Source organism: Phalacrocorax carbo, chromosome 12 (genome assembly GCF_963921805.1).
Source record: "Phalacrocorax carbo chromosome 12, bPhaCar2.1, whole genome shotgun sequence".
Taxonomy (NCBI): Eukaryota; Metazoa; Chordata; class Aves; order Suliformes; family Phalacrocoracidae; genus Phalacrocorax; species Phalacrocorax carbo.
The window spans coordinates 16,108,115-16,125,022 of NC_087524.1; the positions used below are offsets into that span (position 1 = coordinate 16,108,115).

The 16,908-nt window shown below is 35.0% G+C and overlaps 1 protein-coding gene across 1 annotated transcript in view; it reads right to left on the minus strand.

Moving 5' to 3' along the window:
• Positions 1–6: 6 nt before the first annotated feature.
• The window catches only part of RAB11FIP2 (RAB11 family interacting protein 2), a 31,026-nt gene continuing 14,124 nt past the window's right edge, over positions 7–16,908 (minus strand). The window contains exons 4-5 of the mRNA XM_064464249.1: positions 4,978–5,023; positions 7–1,314 (exon numbers count right to left, since the gene is read on the minus strand). Of these exons, the coding sequence (XP_064320319.1) occupies positions 1,087–1,314; positions 4,978–5,023 (274 nt within the window). The 3' untranslated portion in view covers positions 7–1,086. The remainder of the gene's footprint in view (positions 1,315–4,977; positions 5,024–16,908) is intronic.

Sequence of the window (16,908 nt, forward strand, 5' to 3'; positions counted from 1 at the left end):
TTTAGAAGTACTTAAAAGGAATACAGATTTTTTTTTTTTTAATGAAAGGCCTTTCTAAGTACTTTATACATGTTTAAGCAACACAGCCTATTTTTAAAGGCATATACTTTGTTGTCGTAAGATTTTGAAAAGCTAAGACAGATATATAGCATGTAAAACTCAACGTTAAACTGAGTCACTTCTATATTTTTTGAATTATCACATCTATTTAAGCCAGTCTGTTCATTCGTCCTACATTTTCACTGCAGACTTTTACTGAGCAAGGTATTCATATCTTTATTCCACACTTTTCTCTAGTCCTACCTCCGACTCTATTAATACTGTTCAAAGTACTTTAACATATAAAAAGGCATGCAATATCTTCATACAAAAAGATCCTCAAAACAACCTTATGTGATGAGCTCACTATGAAAGTTCAATCATTATACACAAAATTCAGCATTTAAGTGTAAAATAACCGATTCCAGCATGTGCCATTACTGAAATGGCATGGTATTTTTTACATTGTTATACCAAAAGCACGTTGTATAGAATACAGCATTTACTCTGCAGAGACTGTGCATCACTGATTTCCTCTAATATGTGTAGAACAAACTACATTCCATTGCAACAAACCACACTTAGGTTTAGTAAAGCGTACTACACTGGCTTGAAAACAGTGGTCTTGATGGCATGCTGCAATATCAGACTCAATATATTTGCATAATACCAATAATCATTCAAGAAAACATTCATCACAGCACAGGCTTCCCAGCTGAAACTGCCACACAGGGAACACTAAGCGGTTATATAAACTGCATGGACATATTTAATGTGTATTATTAAATCTACTGTAAGTTTTCTGTACCTAAAGGTGTTTTCAAAAAGAAAAAAAAAGTTATTTAGGTAATCTAACAGAATGTTACTTTTGGCAGTCCCTGCTAGTGTTTGGAGTAAAAAACAAACGAAAAAAACCCATGTCATTGTCCCATCCTCCCAATTCCTGGAATTTCTTAAGAGAAAAGGAATGAAGAGAAGTCAAAATGTTAAAGTGTGATTTCCTTTCACTAATGTATTCAGCAGAAAGTACCATCAGGTATCGCTATCTTAGCTTTTGGAAAATTTGCCAGCTTTTCGAGAAGGTTCATATGGCACTCTGAGAATACTAGGTGTTTCTTCCATTACTCGTACAAGAAGGTTATCAATGTAATCCTCAAGTTCACGAATATGGGTGTCCTTCTTCTTAAGTTGCTCTTTATGTTTCACCAGCTCCTGCAAAACCTCTTCGTAAGTAAGATTACGGTATCCTGCAGTGGCGTCAAAAGGATTTCCATCCTACAGGTAAGTTTAAAACAAAACAAAACAAAACCAGATTTTATTAAATAGGTCACTGTTCTGAACAAATTGATGGGTTATCGCTTTTCATGTTTCTCATGCGCACCTCCTGACAGAAGCAACTTTACTTAGAAAACACACCACCATTTACTGTAGAGCTTTTCCCTCCAATACCCCCACTCGAGCAGACAACTGGAGATAGGTTCCCCAGTTTGAAGTTTCCCACACTGCCATCTCAGAAAAAAATATTGTCCTCAGTGAGACGTATACGCAGTTAATGACCATACGAGCAGTTTCAGTAACCACAAGAACAGTTAGCAGGTCCATTTTGGGAAACCAGCTATGTGGTAACCTTAGTTATAGAAGAACAAGAGAAAGAGCCCTGAGAATTCAAGTCCTACTGTAACTTTCCTGAGTTCTCACCTTTTGAGCATATCATAGCAAAACATTTACTTAGCTCTAAGTGACATCAGCCCTCATCTGTCTTTAATATTCTATTTTTAGTCATCAGTGGTTCTCCAGGCCTTCGCCTCTGAATCGTATAATAAAACTTGCAATTTTAAATTTGAGGTGAAGCTAAAAGGCTGCATCTTATTTGCAGCAGAGCACTTAATGCAGAAATGTGTACTGCTAAAAGATCTTGCTTGCCTACTTGCTTGCTTTAAAGCAGGAGGGGCCTAGAATTAAGTTGTAGGGAAAACAAAATTATTTCTGTAATGATTTCTGACGACTCAGTAACTGCAGGTATTAGCAGAGGTGGACAAATTAGTCCCCTTAACATGGGCAACATGCAATCCAAAATACTATATACTTGTATGCCTTATTCTGTGTCAAGAAGAATTAGTAACCAGATTATAAAAAATCTGGAAATGTGTAACTGAGAAAAAGATTGTGAGAGCTGGTTTATAGAAGTATTAGCACTGCTAGACATGCTAAGCAGTAAGATTTATCTGATTCTGAAATGGAGAACTTAAAAGATATGGAACCTCTAATTTAAGTAAAATTATCTAACCTCTCAAATCCTGCACCTCTACCAGGGCAGAAGAAGAACACAAGATAGTCTTTGTTTACAGTAGAAACTTGTAATTAAAAATGATAAAGCTTGCACAGCTAGGAAGCACACCACATAATAAAGTCATATTCATTCCTCTTCCATGCTCCATTCCCTTTCTTTCCATACAGCTCCATATTTGCACATTGGCATATGTCAAATCATTAAAATACACAGGTGGCCAAAGTTTTCAAATAAACCTAATTAAAAGTGATGGTGCACTGCAAATAGGCTGAAGTACAACAGATCAATCGGCCTAATAGTAGCTCTTGAAAATATGTGCTTTTAAGGGTTTCTCTCTACATTTGAAGTATTTAATTTCATGTTTATGTATGTGTACTCAGTATTTCATCAGATGACAACACTGTAAGTGATCAATAACTCCCACTTTATTACAATGGCTAATGATGAGATTTATGAATTGGTTAGTAATCGATTTCCAACAAGTATAGAAGAGAAAATAACTTCACTTCGTGGTCATTATATTTTTAGCACATTTTTTTCTACAGGAAGGAAGTAAAGTTTTATGTTATGGTACTAAATTTTTGTACACATTGGAAACGACATTAACACTTCCATGTCTAAAATACAGCATTTGCCTAATTTTCTGATTTGGCAAAGGAACAGGAATTAAGATGCAGTGATGTCTTTATTATATAAATTTTACTGGAAAATTGTGCGTAATGCACATGCTTTAAAGATGTTTTGTCATACATGTGCTCCATACAGATCTTTGGGGGGGAATAACCTATCACATTAATTACACAACAAAATACTAATTTAAAGGATGCTAATACTTAGAAATAAATATTGTCAAAGTTAAGAAGATTTTAAATGCTCAGTTTGAGCAACTACAACTACATCTTTACAAAACCAGATACTACAATTTTAATACAAAACATTAATCTTATAATGAATTGTTAAGAAAAAAAGATTCTAAATAACAAGCTATGCAAAGAACGATTGCCTCAGCTACAAAATACTATTGGGGTACACACTGGCAGCCAGAGGAAATGGAGTTAGATAAAATGAAGGCCTGGCAATCTCTGATCATCTCTTTATTGTTCTAATGAGGAATTCTGCTCTGGGAATATCATCTAAGCTACTTTCACATCTTTTGTCCTACTTACTTCATCTTCCTTTCAGTTCTTAATTAGGCCTTAAAGAGCTCACACTGCCCCTTCAACTGGCTACTGCTCCATTTAAACACTGCTTTCAGAGACAGGTGTTGGCACCAGAGTAGAAGACATACAAACATAATTACTAAATGTGATGCACAAGGAAGAAATATAATAACTCGGTGAGGGCTATTATTGCAGAACCTAATAATAAATTACTTCAAACACCTTAGAAAGCAATCTTGAATATTAAAAAAAAAAATTCAAATGGTTTCATTCAAAACTATGGTTGAGATATAGTTTCTTCTCCTCCTAATTTGTATTTTGTATTAAATGAGCGCCACCTCATAATCCTACAACTGACATTTAGGATAGCTGGTATTCCAAAAGAAAAATCATCAAGGATTTCTTTTATCACCTTTAAATACTTTCAATAAAACAATTCACATCTTATTTCTTAAAAGAATTAAACCGATGCTTTTACCAGCAATAAATTACATGATTTGCAGTAATACATTTGCAAGCACACAGAAACTGCAATTATGGTTACTGTATAGACAATAGCTGCTAAGTTAAATCAGATTTTTTGATGTCGCTTTTTGTCAGAGATTAAGTAACTGCCTGGTAGAATTCAGTTTACTATCTGATCAAAGGCAGCCTTCATATACTCTGACATCTCCCACCAGTTACTTACATTATAAAAACTTGGGCATTTACAATAACATCAAATGTTATTTCAAATAATTTACATAAACCAGCAAAAAAACCCAAACAGTACAAAGTCATACTTGCTTGTGAATATTGTTTTCTGTGTATTTTAAAGATTGAAAAGAAATCCACTTTTAAAGATTTCATCTATTCACAGAACAAATTCTAGTAAGACCACATTTTCCTTCAAACAAAGACACTACATAGGAAATCTGGATTTTTTGGTCTTTTTTTAGCACAGAATTTATTCTAGGTACTTTTAGAGTCAAAACAGTGTTCTGAATAACAACTTCTAGCATTTCTATTTTTAGTGTTTTCTGAGAGGCTCTTCATTTATTATTTGTATTATTAATCCCATCATGTATCAGTTCATTACTTCCATTTTGATTGACTGTCTGAAGACTGTCCTCAAGTCTCAGACTATAGTGACAGGAAACTCTGGCTAATGCAGAGTTCCTCACCTGACTATCACTTCTCTAGAGGCATCTGAAATACCACAAAGCAACAGTTTTCTTTTTACTTTATGTGCAAAGATGTAATGTTCTCTTTCCTCTCTACATCATCACACCAGAAGCACACTGCATATTGAGTGCAAAACTCTTCCTTATTTCCAAATTTATATTAAGCCTCTAATTTTCTAATTAGATGTTCTGGATGTGTCAAAAGAAAAACAAAACCCATTAACATTTCCTTATAAGAGGTTAAACAAAAATAATAACTTATATTGTGTCAAGTACCAATTAGTTGGCACTTACTGATGGCTCTCCATAACACTTCATAACTCACCATTGTTTTCCTGAGGTCCTCAATGCCAGAAGGATTCATATTAAAACTGTGGGAGAAAAAACCAAACCCCATAATATTAGCAGTGCATGCTTATCTGACCAAAACATCCACTAGAAGACAATACTGAGTTAGGTATATAGCTATAAAATATTAAATATTATTTATTTTCTTGATTTGTTGAACTGAGGAAGAAGGAAAATATTCAAAGTTCAAGGAAATTGTCTTTTTTTTTTTTTTGTATTCTTTACTCTTTTTGTCATAAAATTTGAATAAGTGATTAAGAAATACAAGAAAGATTATTACAGATTGGGCTTCCCTCACTCGTCTATCTAGACTTACCTCAAGCTTCTAAGCAAAAAAGAGATACTTTCAATGAAATATTCTGGAAATGCATCCCTGGGATGAGATTGTTAAAAACCAACAAAACCCAGCAGACTAACATGTATTCCCAGTTTTCATGGCAGCTGCTAGAGGAGAAAGGTCCTTTAGAAATTCCAGTGAGATCACCAGCTTAACTCAGAGCTGAAAGGTCATCTTCTATTAGCAACATTTCTTTTGTACTTAAAATTGAGTAAATATAAGCTATTTTGCAAACCTGCTGATTATCCCACGTATCCAGAAAGCAATTTCATGATGTTGTTGTGTTGAGATTTTTTTTCCTCAACTGCAAAAGTGCAGTTGGTATTGACAAAAGCAGCCATCGTTGAAGTGTCAGGCCTAAGAAATTGCACGTACTGGCTGTCAAGGGTGACGTTTGTTGACAAGAGTAATACAAAAAGTTACAAAAATATGTTTACACTTTTATTTTATAAGAAGCTTAAAGTAAGGAACATGTATTTTGTGACTGTTCACACTGTGTTATCTGAATTTATAAGCCACATATTTCATGGTGTAAAAGTGGAAGGGACATAATTTACAAATATAAATTATGTAAAATATGAAACCTGATTTTTTCTGTAAAAAAAATTTACATTAGAATTTTTTTACATTTACATTTTTTATTCTCTACATTATTTTTCATTTCCAACGTAGGCAGTCTTCTGCTCATACTGAAGTCCCATGAACCATCTGCTAGACTGAGGATATTAGATAAAGATTGGATTACACAAACACTCACAACTAGAAATCAAGAGGTGTCTGATGAATTAAGTTCTGGTTAATGCCCATCATACCTGTTTGTAACAGTGATCCGCAGCAGTTTGCCTCGTTTGCTGGAGACCAGTTTTGAATGAGGGGCCTCTTTCATCGGGTATTGTCTAAAAAGCTAAAGGCAGGAACCCTCCCTCACAGCTCGCCTTCTAGTTTCACACTGATGTGTCAAACACATGATGAACTTACTTCATTCATGGCTGCCTTTTGTGATCCGAGTACAAAAAAAATGAGCTAACTGAACTGGATCGAATTAGCTTGGTGAAAACCAAGAATGTCTCTATTTAACGAAGTGTGGTGTTAATTTGGGATATCTTTCTTTTGGGACTGTTTCCTCATGTTAGACAAGATATAGAATAATACAGCCTGACTGCTCAACCGAGTGACTTTCTGAAAGGTTAAGAAAGCAAGATCTTTCTTTGCCTTGAATGACTTTATAGTTTCTGTGAAGTAAGTTCTGGGACTCTTTTTCATTGCAGCAGCTTAACAGAAAAGCAGCAGTTCTGATGATGAAAAGTGGCATTTGAAAATCAGAAGTATAAATCCCTGGCAATATGGCCTAATTTATTTTTTTTTTTAGCTAAAAAACTTGCAGTCATTTCTGTAACATTGTGGACATTGTAACTGCAATTACAAAAGAGCACATCTGTGTATTTCACATGAAGCAACTTGAATATACTTGCAAAAACTGAAAAACTATTAAACAAAATATTCACCAGTAAAAACCCAAACCCCAAGAATACTTGTATTCATATTTTAAAGAGATGTGTGAAAAATATACTGCTTCTCAAGGAAGAAACAGGTGCTGAGATTGCATATAACATTTTTTAAAACAGATTGTCTGCTAAGTAAGGTGGGAGCTCCACGGCCTTGCTGTGCCCCGCAGGTTTCCTGCCAGAGCTTCCATCCCGAGGTGAGTGTGAGCAGATGCAGGCTCTCACCACCGTACACATAATTCACTGTCCAAGGCCCAAGTAATACCTCGAAAGAAAATACTGTAAAATTATGAATGTATGCAGTTGGAGGAGCTGCATGTTTGGTGGACTGAAATTCATGAGAGCACTTATTTTTGAATTTAAATTTCACCACAATAGTACACTCCTAAAGTTACCATCTCACTTGATTACTAGGAATAGCTTACAGAAGACATGCCTCTAGGACCACAGCCCACAGGCTGTACAACCATCATAAGCCTCCTTTGAGCAGCCATTTTCTTGACTTCCTAAGAGCACTCTGAAATCATTGATCTAGGCAATTATAAAAAAAAAAAAAAAGTAATTTTTTTTTTTGCTGTGTTACAATCACAATTCGTAGTGATAATGCTTGTTATGGTCCCAACTCTGTTTTTTTCCCAGTGTTGCATAAATTGGCAGGGAGCTTTTTCTATGGAAGCAACAAAAAACTATGTTCACAGCTTGGGAAAAAAAATTCTTATAGCTTTTTTTTGAGTGCAGTTTTCTGTGAACAGCGATGGTAAAGAAAAGAAGTGGCATTGTGGGATTCTAGAATTATTGTTTCTCAATTATACCCAAACTAAATTTGCTCAGTTTACAAGAAAAAAGAGGATTCTTTTCTAACAAATGGACTTTCTGCCAACTCACCCTGAGAACAAAAGTGAAACTGGGTTTCTGTGGCTCATCATCATTAACACTGTGCATAACTCCTGGGTGCTATATCCGAGTCTAACACCTCCTTACTGGACATACCTTCCAACCTGCACAAACTAGCTTGACGACTCCTTTTTCTGTTCAGTGAAAAGAGCTCATCTACCTTCTTGCTCCTGTGTCCTTCATCATCTCAAGGAATCAAGTAATCTACCTCTTCCACTTACCCAGACAGGGCAAGAAGCCCCGTGCTCCACCACTGTGGAGTCTCATGTGCTTCAAGGTGATGTCCCAGGTCCCATAATGATTTTTAGCAGAAGCTCCATGGTTTGTCTATTACAGCTAATAAACTTTCATTCACTCCAATGCCCTTCAAGAAAGTTAGGACCTAGTAAAAGGGAGGTTAATCACACCAGCAGATTCAAAATCAGCTGCAGTAGGATCATGCAGGTGACTCTGACCTAGCAAGCCACCCAACTCCTACATTGCCCCGCCCCACTATCGGTAGGATAAACTTCTTCAATCTAGTACAGAAATTAGTCATGTCCCCCATTTCACTCATGGGAATTCGATCAGTTGCCTTAACAATTACTTTGTATCAGATATTTTTTACCAGATTACATAATATCCATTATTTTATTGCAACTTCTTCTTTACACGGATGTTTTTACAGAATAGTAAAGTTTGTTTGAATTTCTGGGGTTTTATTAGCTTGGATTTAAATTTTAACTCATCTGAGATGAGAACTCTTCCCTATTTCCATGTAGCTGGGGGGAGAAAAGTGATGAGAAGAACAGAATAAACTAATAATGGAGACAGACATACTATAATGCCAATTCTGTAGAGTGTTTTGGACGACTATTTCATAATCATAGCAAGCATATTATTTTATACTTTGTTATTTTCCCTATTTAAGTACATTTCATTAGAACTACATGAAACTTTTTTTTTTTTGTAACACCTACTTTTACGAGGTGGTTAAACACTTACATTGCATGCTGATTATTTGCAGTTTCTATAGAAACTTCCACACAGTGAAGCTGAGTTTAGGATGTATCACAGGCTCAAGTTTATGACTGGAGCTTGTAATTTTGTCTTTTGAAGTTTAACGGTAGTTAAAAATTCAAACATTAGGTCTAGTGGCTGCTTAAATATTTAGCTTCTAAATGCCTAGAGATTAAAATGATGTTTAAAAAATCTTTCCTATAACTGATTTAAACATTTTAGTGCCTGAACCATTTACTCTGACAACATAATGAATGGGTATCAGGCTCCTAAATTATGCTGTATGGAAAGCATATTTTCTTAAGGAGCAAAAGCTTTTTACTTATCTTTAGCTATTCCTATTAGTTATATGATCATTGTACTGTATACTGTTGGAAAGTAAACCTACAATATTTACATTAATCTTTATTAAAGTATTGAAATCTTCTTTGTTAACTCGACATCTTGTAAAATAACCATAATACCTATATGCTCAGTGTGAGCTTTCAGTTTTTTCCCTTTAATACGGAACATCTATGTACATGTTATTAGTGAAGTTCTACCATGCTCATTTTGTACTAGAGTTGAAAAACTATTCTTTTTCCTACTTCTCAGTCTTTGGACTGATTCTTATTACATTGCTTACGCATTTTTCTTTGGATTCTCATAACATGTATCAAAACCTTGAAATATTAGGATACAGTTTAAGTTATTACCAATGTACTAGAAAAACAAAAGAAATTAATAAAATCAGATACAGTTAATGAAATTCAGAAACTTTTCTTTCCATAGAATATTATTAGCCTGCTGTGCCTGGCAATGCAGACATCACTTTATACTCTGAGAAGGAATGACTGTCACGTCTGGCAGCTAAGCAAGTACGGACTAAGCATATTACCATTTATTTCCCAATCAGATTCTGGGGAACATCACTTAAGACACTTCACCATATAAATTGTCCTGCTGTCAAGCCGTGCTCCAAGGCCTTCTGGAGTTTGTGTAACCCCAGGAGGACACGAAAAGAATATCAGGTTTTGTTGCTATTATTCCGTTTTCTTAATATTAATATAAAGTCTCATGCCAGGAGTTAAGAAACTGGACCAAAATCCCTGAAATCTGAATGTAAGACACACTTTTCTTCCAAATCATCTGTTCTCAAGCTACATATTCTTTACACAGATTACTTTGGAAATGGTCTGTTCATGACTATACTGCTGCACTCTACGGAGCACTTTCAAGATGGCAGAAGGTTCCATGAGATAAAGAAGTTACAGTCTCAGAATACAGTGCTCAGTAATGGTCCTGACCAATGTGCACTTCCAGGAAGCAGCCTTTTCTGTTGTAGCTCACATACATTCCAATTTTAGTACAGTCGAAACATGACAATGCAACTATATAGAAGTTTTCAGTTAAAACAACTTGAAGAATTTAACAGAATTTTGCTGTTATGTATAAACACCTTCATTTCAAAACCAGACATGAATCTGGATCCACAGTAGGCTGGTGGCTGATTCTGAGGTGTCTGATACTGCTGGAGAAAGATCAAGGGAACTGGAGGCACACAGGGCTGCATTCATGAGCTCTGCAAGAATGCCAGCCTTCTCCTCCCAGAAATATAAGTATCTTAAAACAATAGCACTTGTACTTGCACACTGCTGGACACATTACTTGTGCAAATTCACTTATTATTCAGGACTTACAAGACATTCTAAACTCCAAGGTGATCGTACACAGTGCATTCAACTGACTATTAAGTTTCTGGAAACAAACAACAACAGTTTCACATAAAAAGTTAATATTTTAAAGTATTTAAATATTTCTGCTTTTACTAGGCAGTTGTGCTGTGGCTAAAAAACTAATGAAGTTTTATCCCCAAGAGACCACTAAAGTTCTTTTATACTAAAAGCTGTGCCAGCACCTCCACTAAAAGACCTTACTATTACGGATCTACAAGTCAACCAGAAAAACCAACAAGCCCAAAGTAAAATTTGGCACTGAAACTTCTAGAACCATTTTTGAATGCTTAAAAAAAAAAAAGCACCAATTCTGAATTCTTATACTGAAACAGAAAGAAGTTCATCAATTTTACATAGCTTCTGCATTTATTAATATAGAAATTGGATATAACTACCTAGTTTGTTTGTTTTTTTAAAGAAAATAGAACAGGCAGTGCATTCCCCCTTGGGACAGATAATATGCCTTGTGCATCCACTCAGAAAAGCTTTCACATGCCCTAATGTGCACCAACAGACAATGAAAGCTTGAAAAAATTTTGTCATGCAGCCAGCAGGATGAACTTTCCAAAGTGCTCCTAAAATGGACAACTAATTAGGAGTTAGTGATTGCTGGTGATGAGTCTGCAAGAGTCAAGATCAATCCTAAGTATTTCTACATTATCTCTCCAGGAACTGATTGCTCCAAACCACCCTAGTAATACCCCAAATACTGCGACCATCGCTTTGTCGTAGCTTTGGGCAAGATTTCATTGTTCTCTCATCACATGCAGTGATCTTTCTAAATCAGACAATAAGAGTCTTGGCAGGACAAACCAGAAGACGAAAAATCCTTGCATGACTTGTGCTTGTTTTATTGTTTGCTGTTACCTCTCACATACCTGTAATGTATTTGTTTTGTTGAAATAATGTTCTACCAACAGTTTTACCACACCGAATTAACAAGTATAAACAGCCTAGAGTATAATTAATGCACTGTCATAGTCTACCAATATTCTACCTAGACTATAGATAACCACAGTTGACTAGAGATAAGTCTAGTCAAATTTCAGTAGAGAACTGAAAAAATCCTTTCATTTCAAGAAAAGCAATGCAGAAGTACGCTGTTCTTAAGATAAGACATGCTAACACTGACAGCGGAAAAAAAATTCTGAAAATAGCACAGGTCATCTGAAGTGATTTTTTAACTAACACAGAAATATACATTAAAATGTCAGAACAGACTTCTTCATTACTCTAGCAATCACAGTAGTAAACTTGTTAGAGATCAACGTTTCTGAACAAGGCACATGAAAATTAAACATAGTGAGTTGTATTGCACATTGGGAAAGGATGACCTACTTGGTGAAGAAATGCAGTAACTATGCCTCTGGCACATCATGTGTAACAGACGAGACTGAAACCATTTAACAGTCATTTATCTTTGATGACGTTGAAGTTATTGCACTAATAACTTATCTTCACTGTGGTTTAAGCCAACAGGTTTTACTTTAGAACTACAGTTGACTAAAGCCAGGCACCTGGTCCACCAACAGAGCTCAGCTGACAAGCAGTAACCTAGAAATTCAGGGTAACACCGTGATTTTGCAAAACCTTCTCTAACTAGTTGATCATCACACAAAGAAAATTTTAATATTTGCTAAAATGTAACAGACATCAGCTGTTCTCTAGACTTAACAATTTAATATGATCCGAACACATCGTGGTTATCAAGAGCCTCACGTTTTCACGGCATCTCGCAAATTTTTTTTTCCGCCAAATCTAGTAATGGACATATCAAATATTTGAAATTGCTTATTTCAAACATTGCAGTCATTGGGAAAAATGAAATGGCAGACACTGATTTGTTTGTAACAGGCATCACTGGAGAGGCAGGCAGCTCTAACAGCTACATGTGATGACAGTATGCGGGAGAGATGCTGGAAAATAACCGCATTCAGAAATGACAGACAAAGCAGAAAGGTGCAAAAGAGAGGAGTTTCAGGGTTGGGGTTTTTCTTCCTTTTTGAGTTGCAATTTTTAAAAAAAGGCTAAAGCAGTAAAAGAACAGAGAAAACGTTTAATATTTTTGTATTTTATGCTCCAATTGACCAATAACTGATGTTATAAATGAGCATTATTCACAATTGTTACAGTGAATCCGAGTAACATACATATTTCTTTCTCCTCCATTATTCCATCTTCCATAGTGCTTAGAATGTAACACACTGCAAGAACCTGAGATAAGTGTAACCAGTATGTCGGTACAAGGTTTACCTTCTAAGTTTAACAATATTTAGGTCATGGAAGTGCTACTTCAGAAGGTTTTCTTTAATATCTCTCGCTATGTATACACGTATGCATATACAGACACACACTTATATTGTGCGTATGCATGTGTATGTATATTATAATGTTTCTTCAAAAGCTCCCAAACACCTATCAATTCAGTTTCCCAGATCTGGAATTTGATCAGACTAGTTACAACCCGTCAGCTTTAAATATTGGACTATTTGTTTCCCTGTGTCCAGTGTCTAAGATCTTGTTAATTACCTAAACTCTCTTTCTGTAAGTCTTGTTAATTACCCGTCTCCTGTCTCAGAGGACCTTGTTAATAACCTGTACAATCTCTCTAAAAAGGTCCTAATAACACATTAAAATTAAAGATGCTTTTCTTTTAGCACTTGTCAAGTGGTGTAAATTGAGAAATTTTCACATCAGTTTATTAGCCTGCTGTAGTGTATTTTCCTAAACACAAACAATTTCAGAGAAATGATGCACAAGGTTTGGTCATGGCACAAAACAATCTTTGTGTTCCAGGAGTACCCTCAATTTCTTTAACTGTGTTCAATGCAAAATCCACGTGGCTCCTGACTGCAAATTAACCTCTTGAGAGCCATGACAATAGCAGTAATTGTAAGAATGAATGCAATTTAAGATAAAATTAGGTAAAAGTTTCAAAGCAGTGGATTAAGAAGCACGAAGACAAAACTATTTATTGGTAAACGCTGGCTAAATATACTAGACATTGTATGCTTAAAAATTCTTCTTTGACCGTATGATATAAATCCTCTGGAATGAACAGATTTTGTAGTATTTGCAAAAACAGCGTTTCTTGTTTCACTATGAGACTGTAGCGTTTTTAAATTGTCAAGAAATCAGCTCATAAATATCTATATTACACATACGCCACACAATAAAAAAACCCAATCTTAACACTTATGTAATACTGTAATACCATATCTATAAAACCTTTCAAAAACTCTAATTTAGCCACTCAGCATTTGTAAGATGTAACGAAATATCATCCCCGTTTTACAGATCAGGCAGGGAGACTAAGTGATTTAGCCAAAGCCACTGAACAAGCCTTTGCCAGAGCAGAGATTAGTAGAAATTAGGGGTCCATATTTTGTGATTTCCTGACAACTACTATTATATGCAGACCAGGCAGGTTTTGTTTTGCTTTTCCTAAATACTTCTTAAACCGTCTTAAAATTACAAAAATAAATAGTAATAAAAATAAATAATAATTTTCAAATAATCCTGGGATACTTCTTGCTTTTAGAAGAAAAAAAAAAAATCTTATAACTGTTGTTGAACCACTTCTATATTTTCTGTATCAGCAGCTGAGAAACACGTGGAAAATATGTTTATCTTCATTCTTTTAATTAGTAAATAAGATTAATTAGTGCCAGAGTATGTACACAGCCTGTGAGTGCTTAACGACTGGTTGGGTGAAGGGCTATTCAGCAACTCTGTTCTGGAGCTTACCCAGCCATCAGTTAGTGGTGATGTTATGAGCTGCTGTGCTGCACAGCATTGCTGCTTACTCATCATTATCAAACACAATTAATCATGATGGACTTGAGCCTGACCCAAAGCTCACCAAAGTCACTGAAAAGACCGCCACTAACCTTATAGACAGCATTTCATTGGTGCTAAGAACCTGACCTTCACACTTAGCACATGAGAGAGTTGGGTTTGGTCTTTTTTTTTTTTTTGAGGGTGGGAGGGTTGCTGTGGGGGTTTTTTTCTTCCACCTCTCACTATCTCCAGCCTGATCCTACCGACTGAACACTCTTTTGTGGCTACAGTGTGCTCCTGGTATACATCTTCCAGTTGAGTTTCATCCAGGAATCCAGTTCACATGCCCAGGGCTGTTCCATCACTCAAAGGCTTAGCTAAGTGGGGTTAACTGGGAGATCCACCTGCAAAGCAAACCACTCCTCCACACCAGAACACGGATTTTGGACACACTTTAATAAAAAGGTATCTCCTGGTTTACTTGTGGAAATGGTATCCATCCAAAAGAGCTTAATAGCATGTGGAGTAAATAAAAAGCATCTCAAAGTCTAAATTCCCTGTGTATGCTTTCTGCATACTGAATTTGTTACTCAACCTCATTTATTTTGTGGCCACAGATTTACACTATTCTTTCTTCACAGTATTACTAGTTTGAAAAATTTAAAAGGATTCTATTCAAGAAATCCTCCACAGATAAAAGGTAAACTTAAACTGTAAACTTATTAAATATGCACATTTTGTATTAGTTTTTACTTCAAAAGAAAATCATTGTACAAGATACATTTGAAAGAAAGTTAACTTATTCTAAAAGATTCTCACAGAACATAACACTGGGGAATATAAACATTGAGAGCTTCTAACTTAAATTATTGCATGCTAGATATTATGCCATAATAGCTGTCTGATAGAAAAGGTCAAAATGTTTACTATTTTTTGGTTTTTGAAAACAAGAGAATTATCTGTTTGTCTTATCAAAAGTTTATGTTTACATAAAAGTCAAGAACTAGTAAGAGAGACTCATACAAAGAGGGGAAAACAAATTACTAGAGTTCTTCTGAATGGGCACTGTGATGAGCTTTTTAATTACAAAAAAAAAAAAAGTCCATCACGATTACTGCTAAAGATTTATATTTATCAAGATCTGCTGCATTCAAGAACTTCAAAAGATTTCACTACTTATATCTAGCATCTGCTTGAATACATTTTTCATTTTTAAAAAATTAAATGCTGTATAATTTTAATTGTTATTTAAATTACTTCTCTTTAAAGGAGCTTATTTAAATGGAAGTTTAACTTCTGACAAACCAAGCTACATCCTAACCTTACTCTAATCTAGAGAAATCCTTTATTAAATAAATAATATTCTAAGACTTTGTCTGTAACCATATTATTTAAGACACTAGGAACTCACTTATCTTCCTAGTGTCTTCTATGAGTCAAGTCATTGAAGTCTGTATGAGCTTCTAGCAACTGAATCCTTTCTATAGCAGTTCCGTTTCAGTTCATTTATCTAATTCACAACCATGGCTGGTTTTGTTGAGAAAATGATTATAAGTTTAAATCAGGAGTGCATGCATTCTAACCTATGAATAAAACTGAGTTGGGATACAATAAGGTCAAACTGTTCTAAAATCTTAAAGAACAAGATGACAAGAAACAAAGTACTTTTTTTTTTCTTAAAGAAAATACTACTGTGCTATTAATCAAGGAATTAATAGACAGGGAAAAGGAGAATATTTAGAACAATGTTTTCCATTTAAAATGGTGATTTATCTTACAACCTTAAAATGCCAGTTTGCAGCATTTTAATTTTAAATTAAATTTCTACCAAATTTAAGTCATTAAATAGAAAAGAATCATTACCTTGGGGAAAAAAAATAGAACTGTTAATTTCTGGCATTAATATACAGGAAAAAAAGAGAATGCAAATGACTAAAAGTTAAATAATTAGCTGCTTCAATAATTATCCATTGGGAACAGTATACATGAGGTGGGTGTGTATATATAATTATATACATACAGTGTGTATATTTTTTAATATATATATATATATATAGATCTGTATAGGGATTATATATTCCTCACTAGCAAACAAAAGCCAGAAAGGGAATAAACTGTGGAATACGTTGGGGTTTTTTTAAGGGAAACAAGTTAACTGTTGATAGACAAACAGAGATTAAAATGGATTATTTAAATCAAAGTTTCTTATCTGTCCCTGTAACTTAATTCACTCTGTTTAGCACATAAACTGCTGCCTTGTGCAATGACTTGAATACCCAGGCGCTCAGCAAAGCTACAGTAAGGCAAATTAATTCAAGCATGGTAAGCACCCATGTGGGTGCTCCCATTTAGAAATGGAATAGTCTTAAATTCTTGTGCTTTAACGTACAGAATCTAAATCCATTTTTTTCCCAAATGGTGACATCCACAGGATTTGTTTCCATCGCTCACATTTTCTTCACCCTTTTATTTATCCTGTTTCATCTTTCCCTTAGACTTGAAATCTTTTCCTTTAAAACCTGGAGTTAGGGCAGTGTAATATCTAGCAATGAATGTTCAGGCAACGCAGAAGACTTTCAGGAAGAACCCATTCTGAAGCACGAATGAGGTCTTCTACAAACACAAGTATGCAAGAACATTCACAGTACAATTAGTAATACAAATATAACTTCAAAATG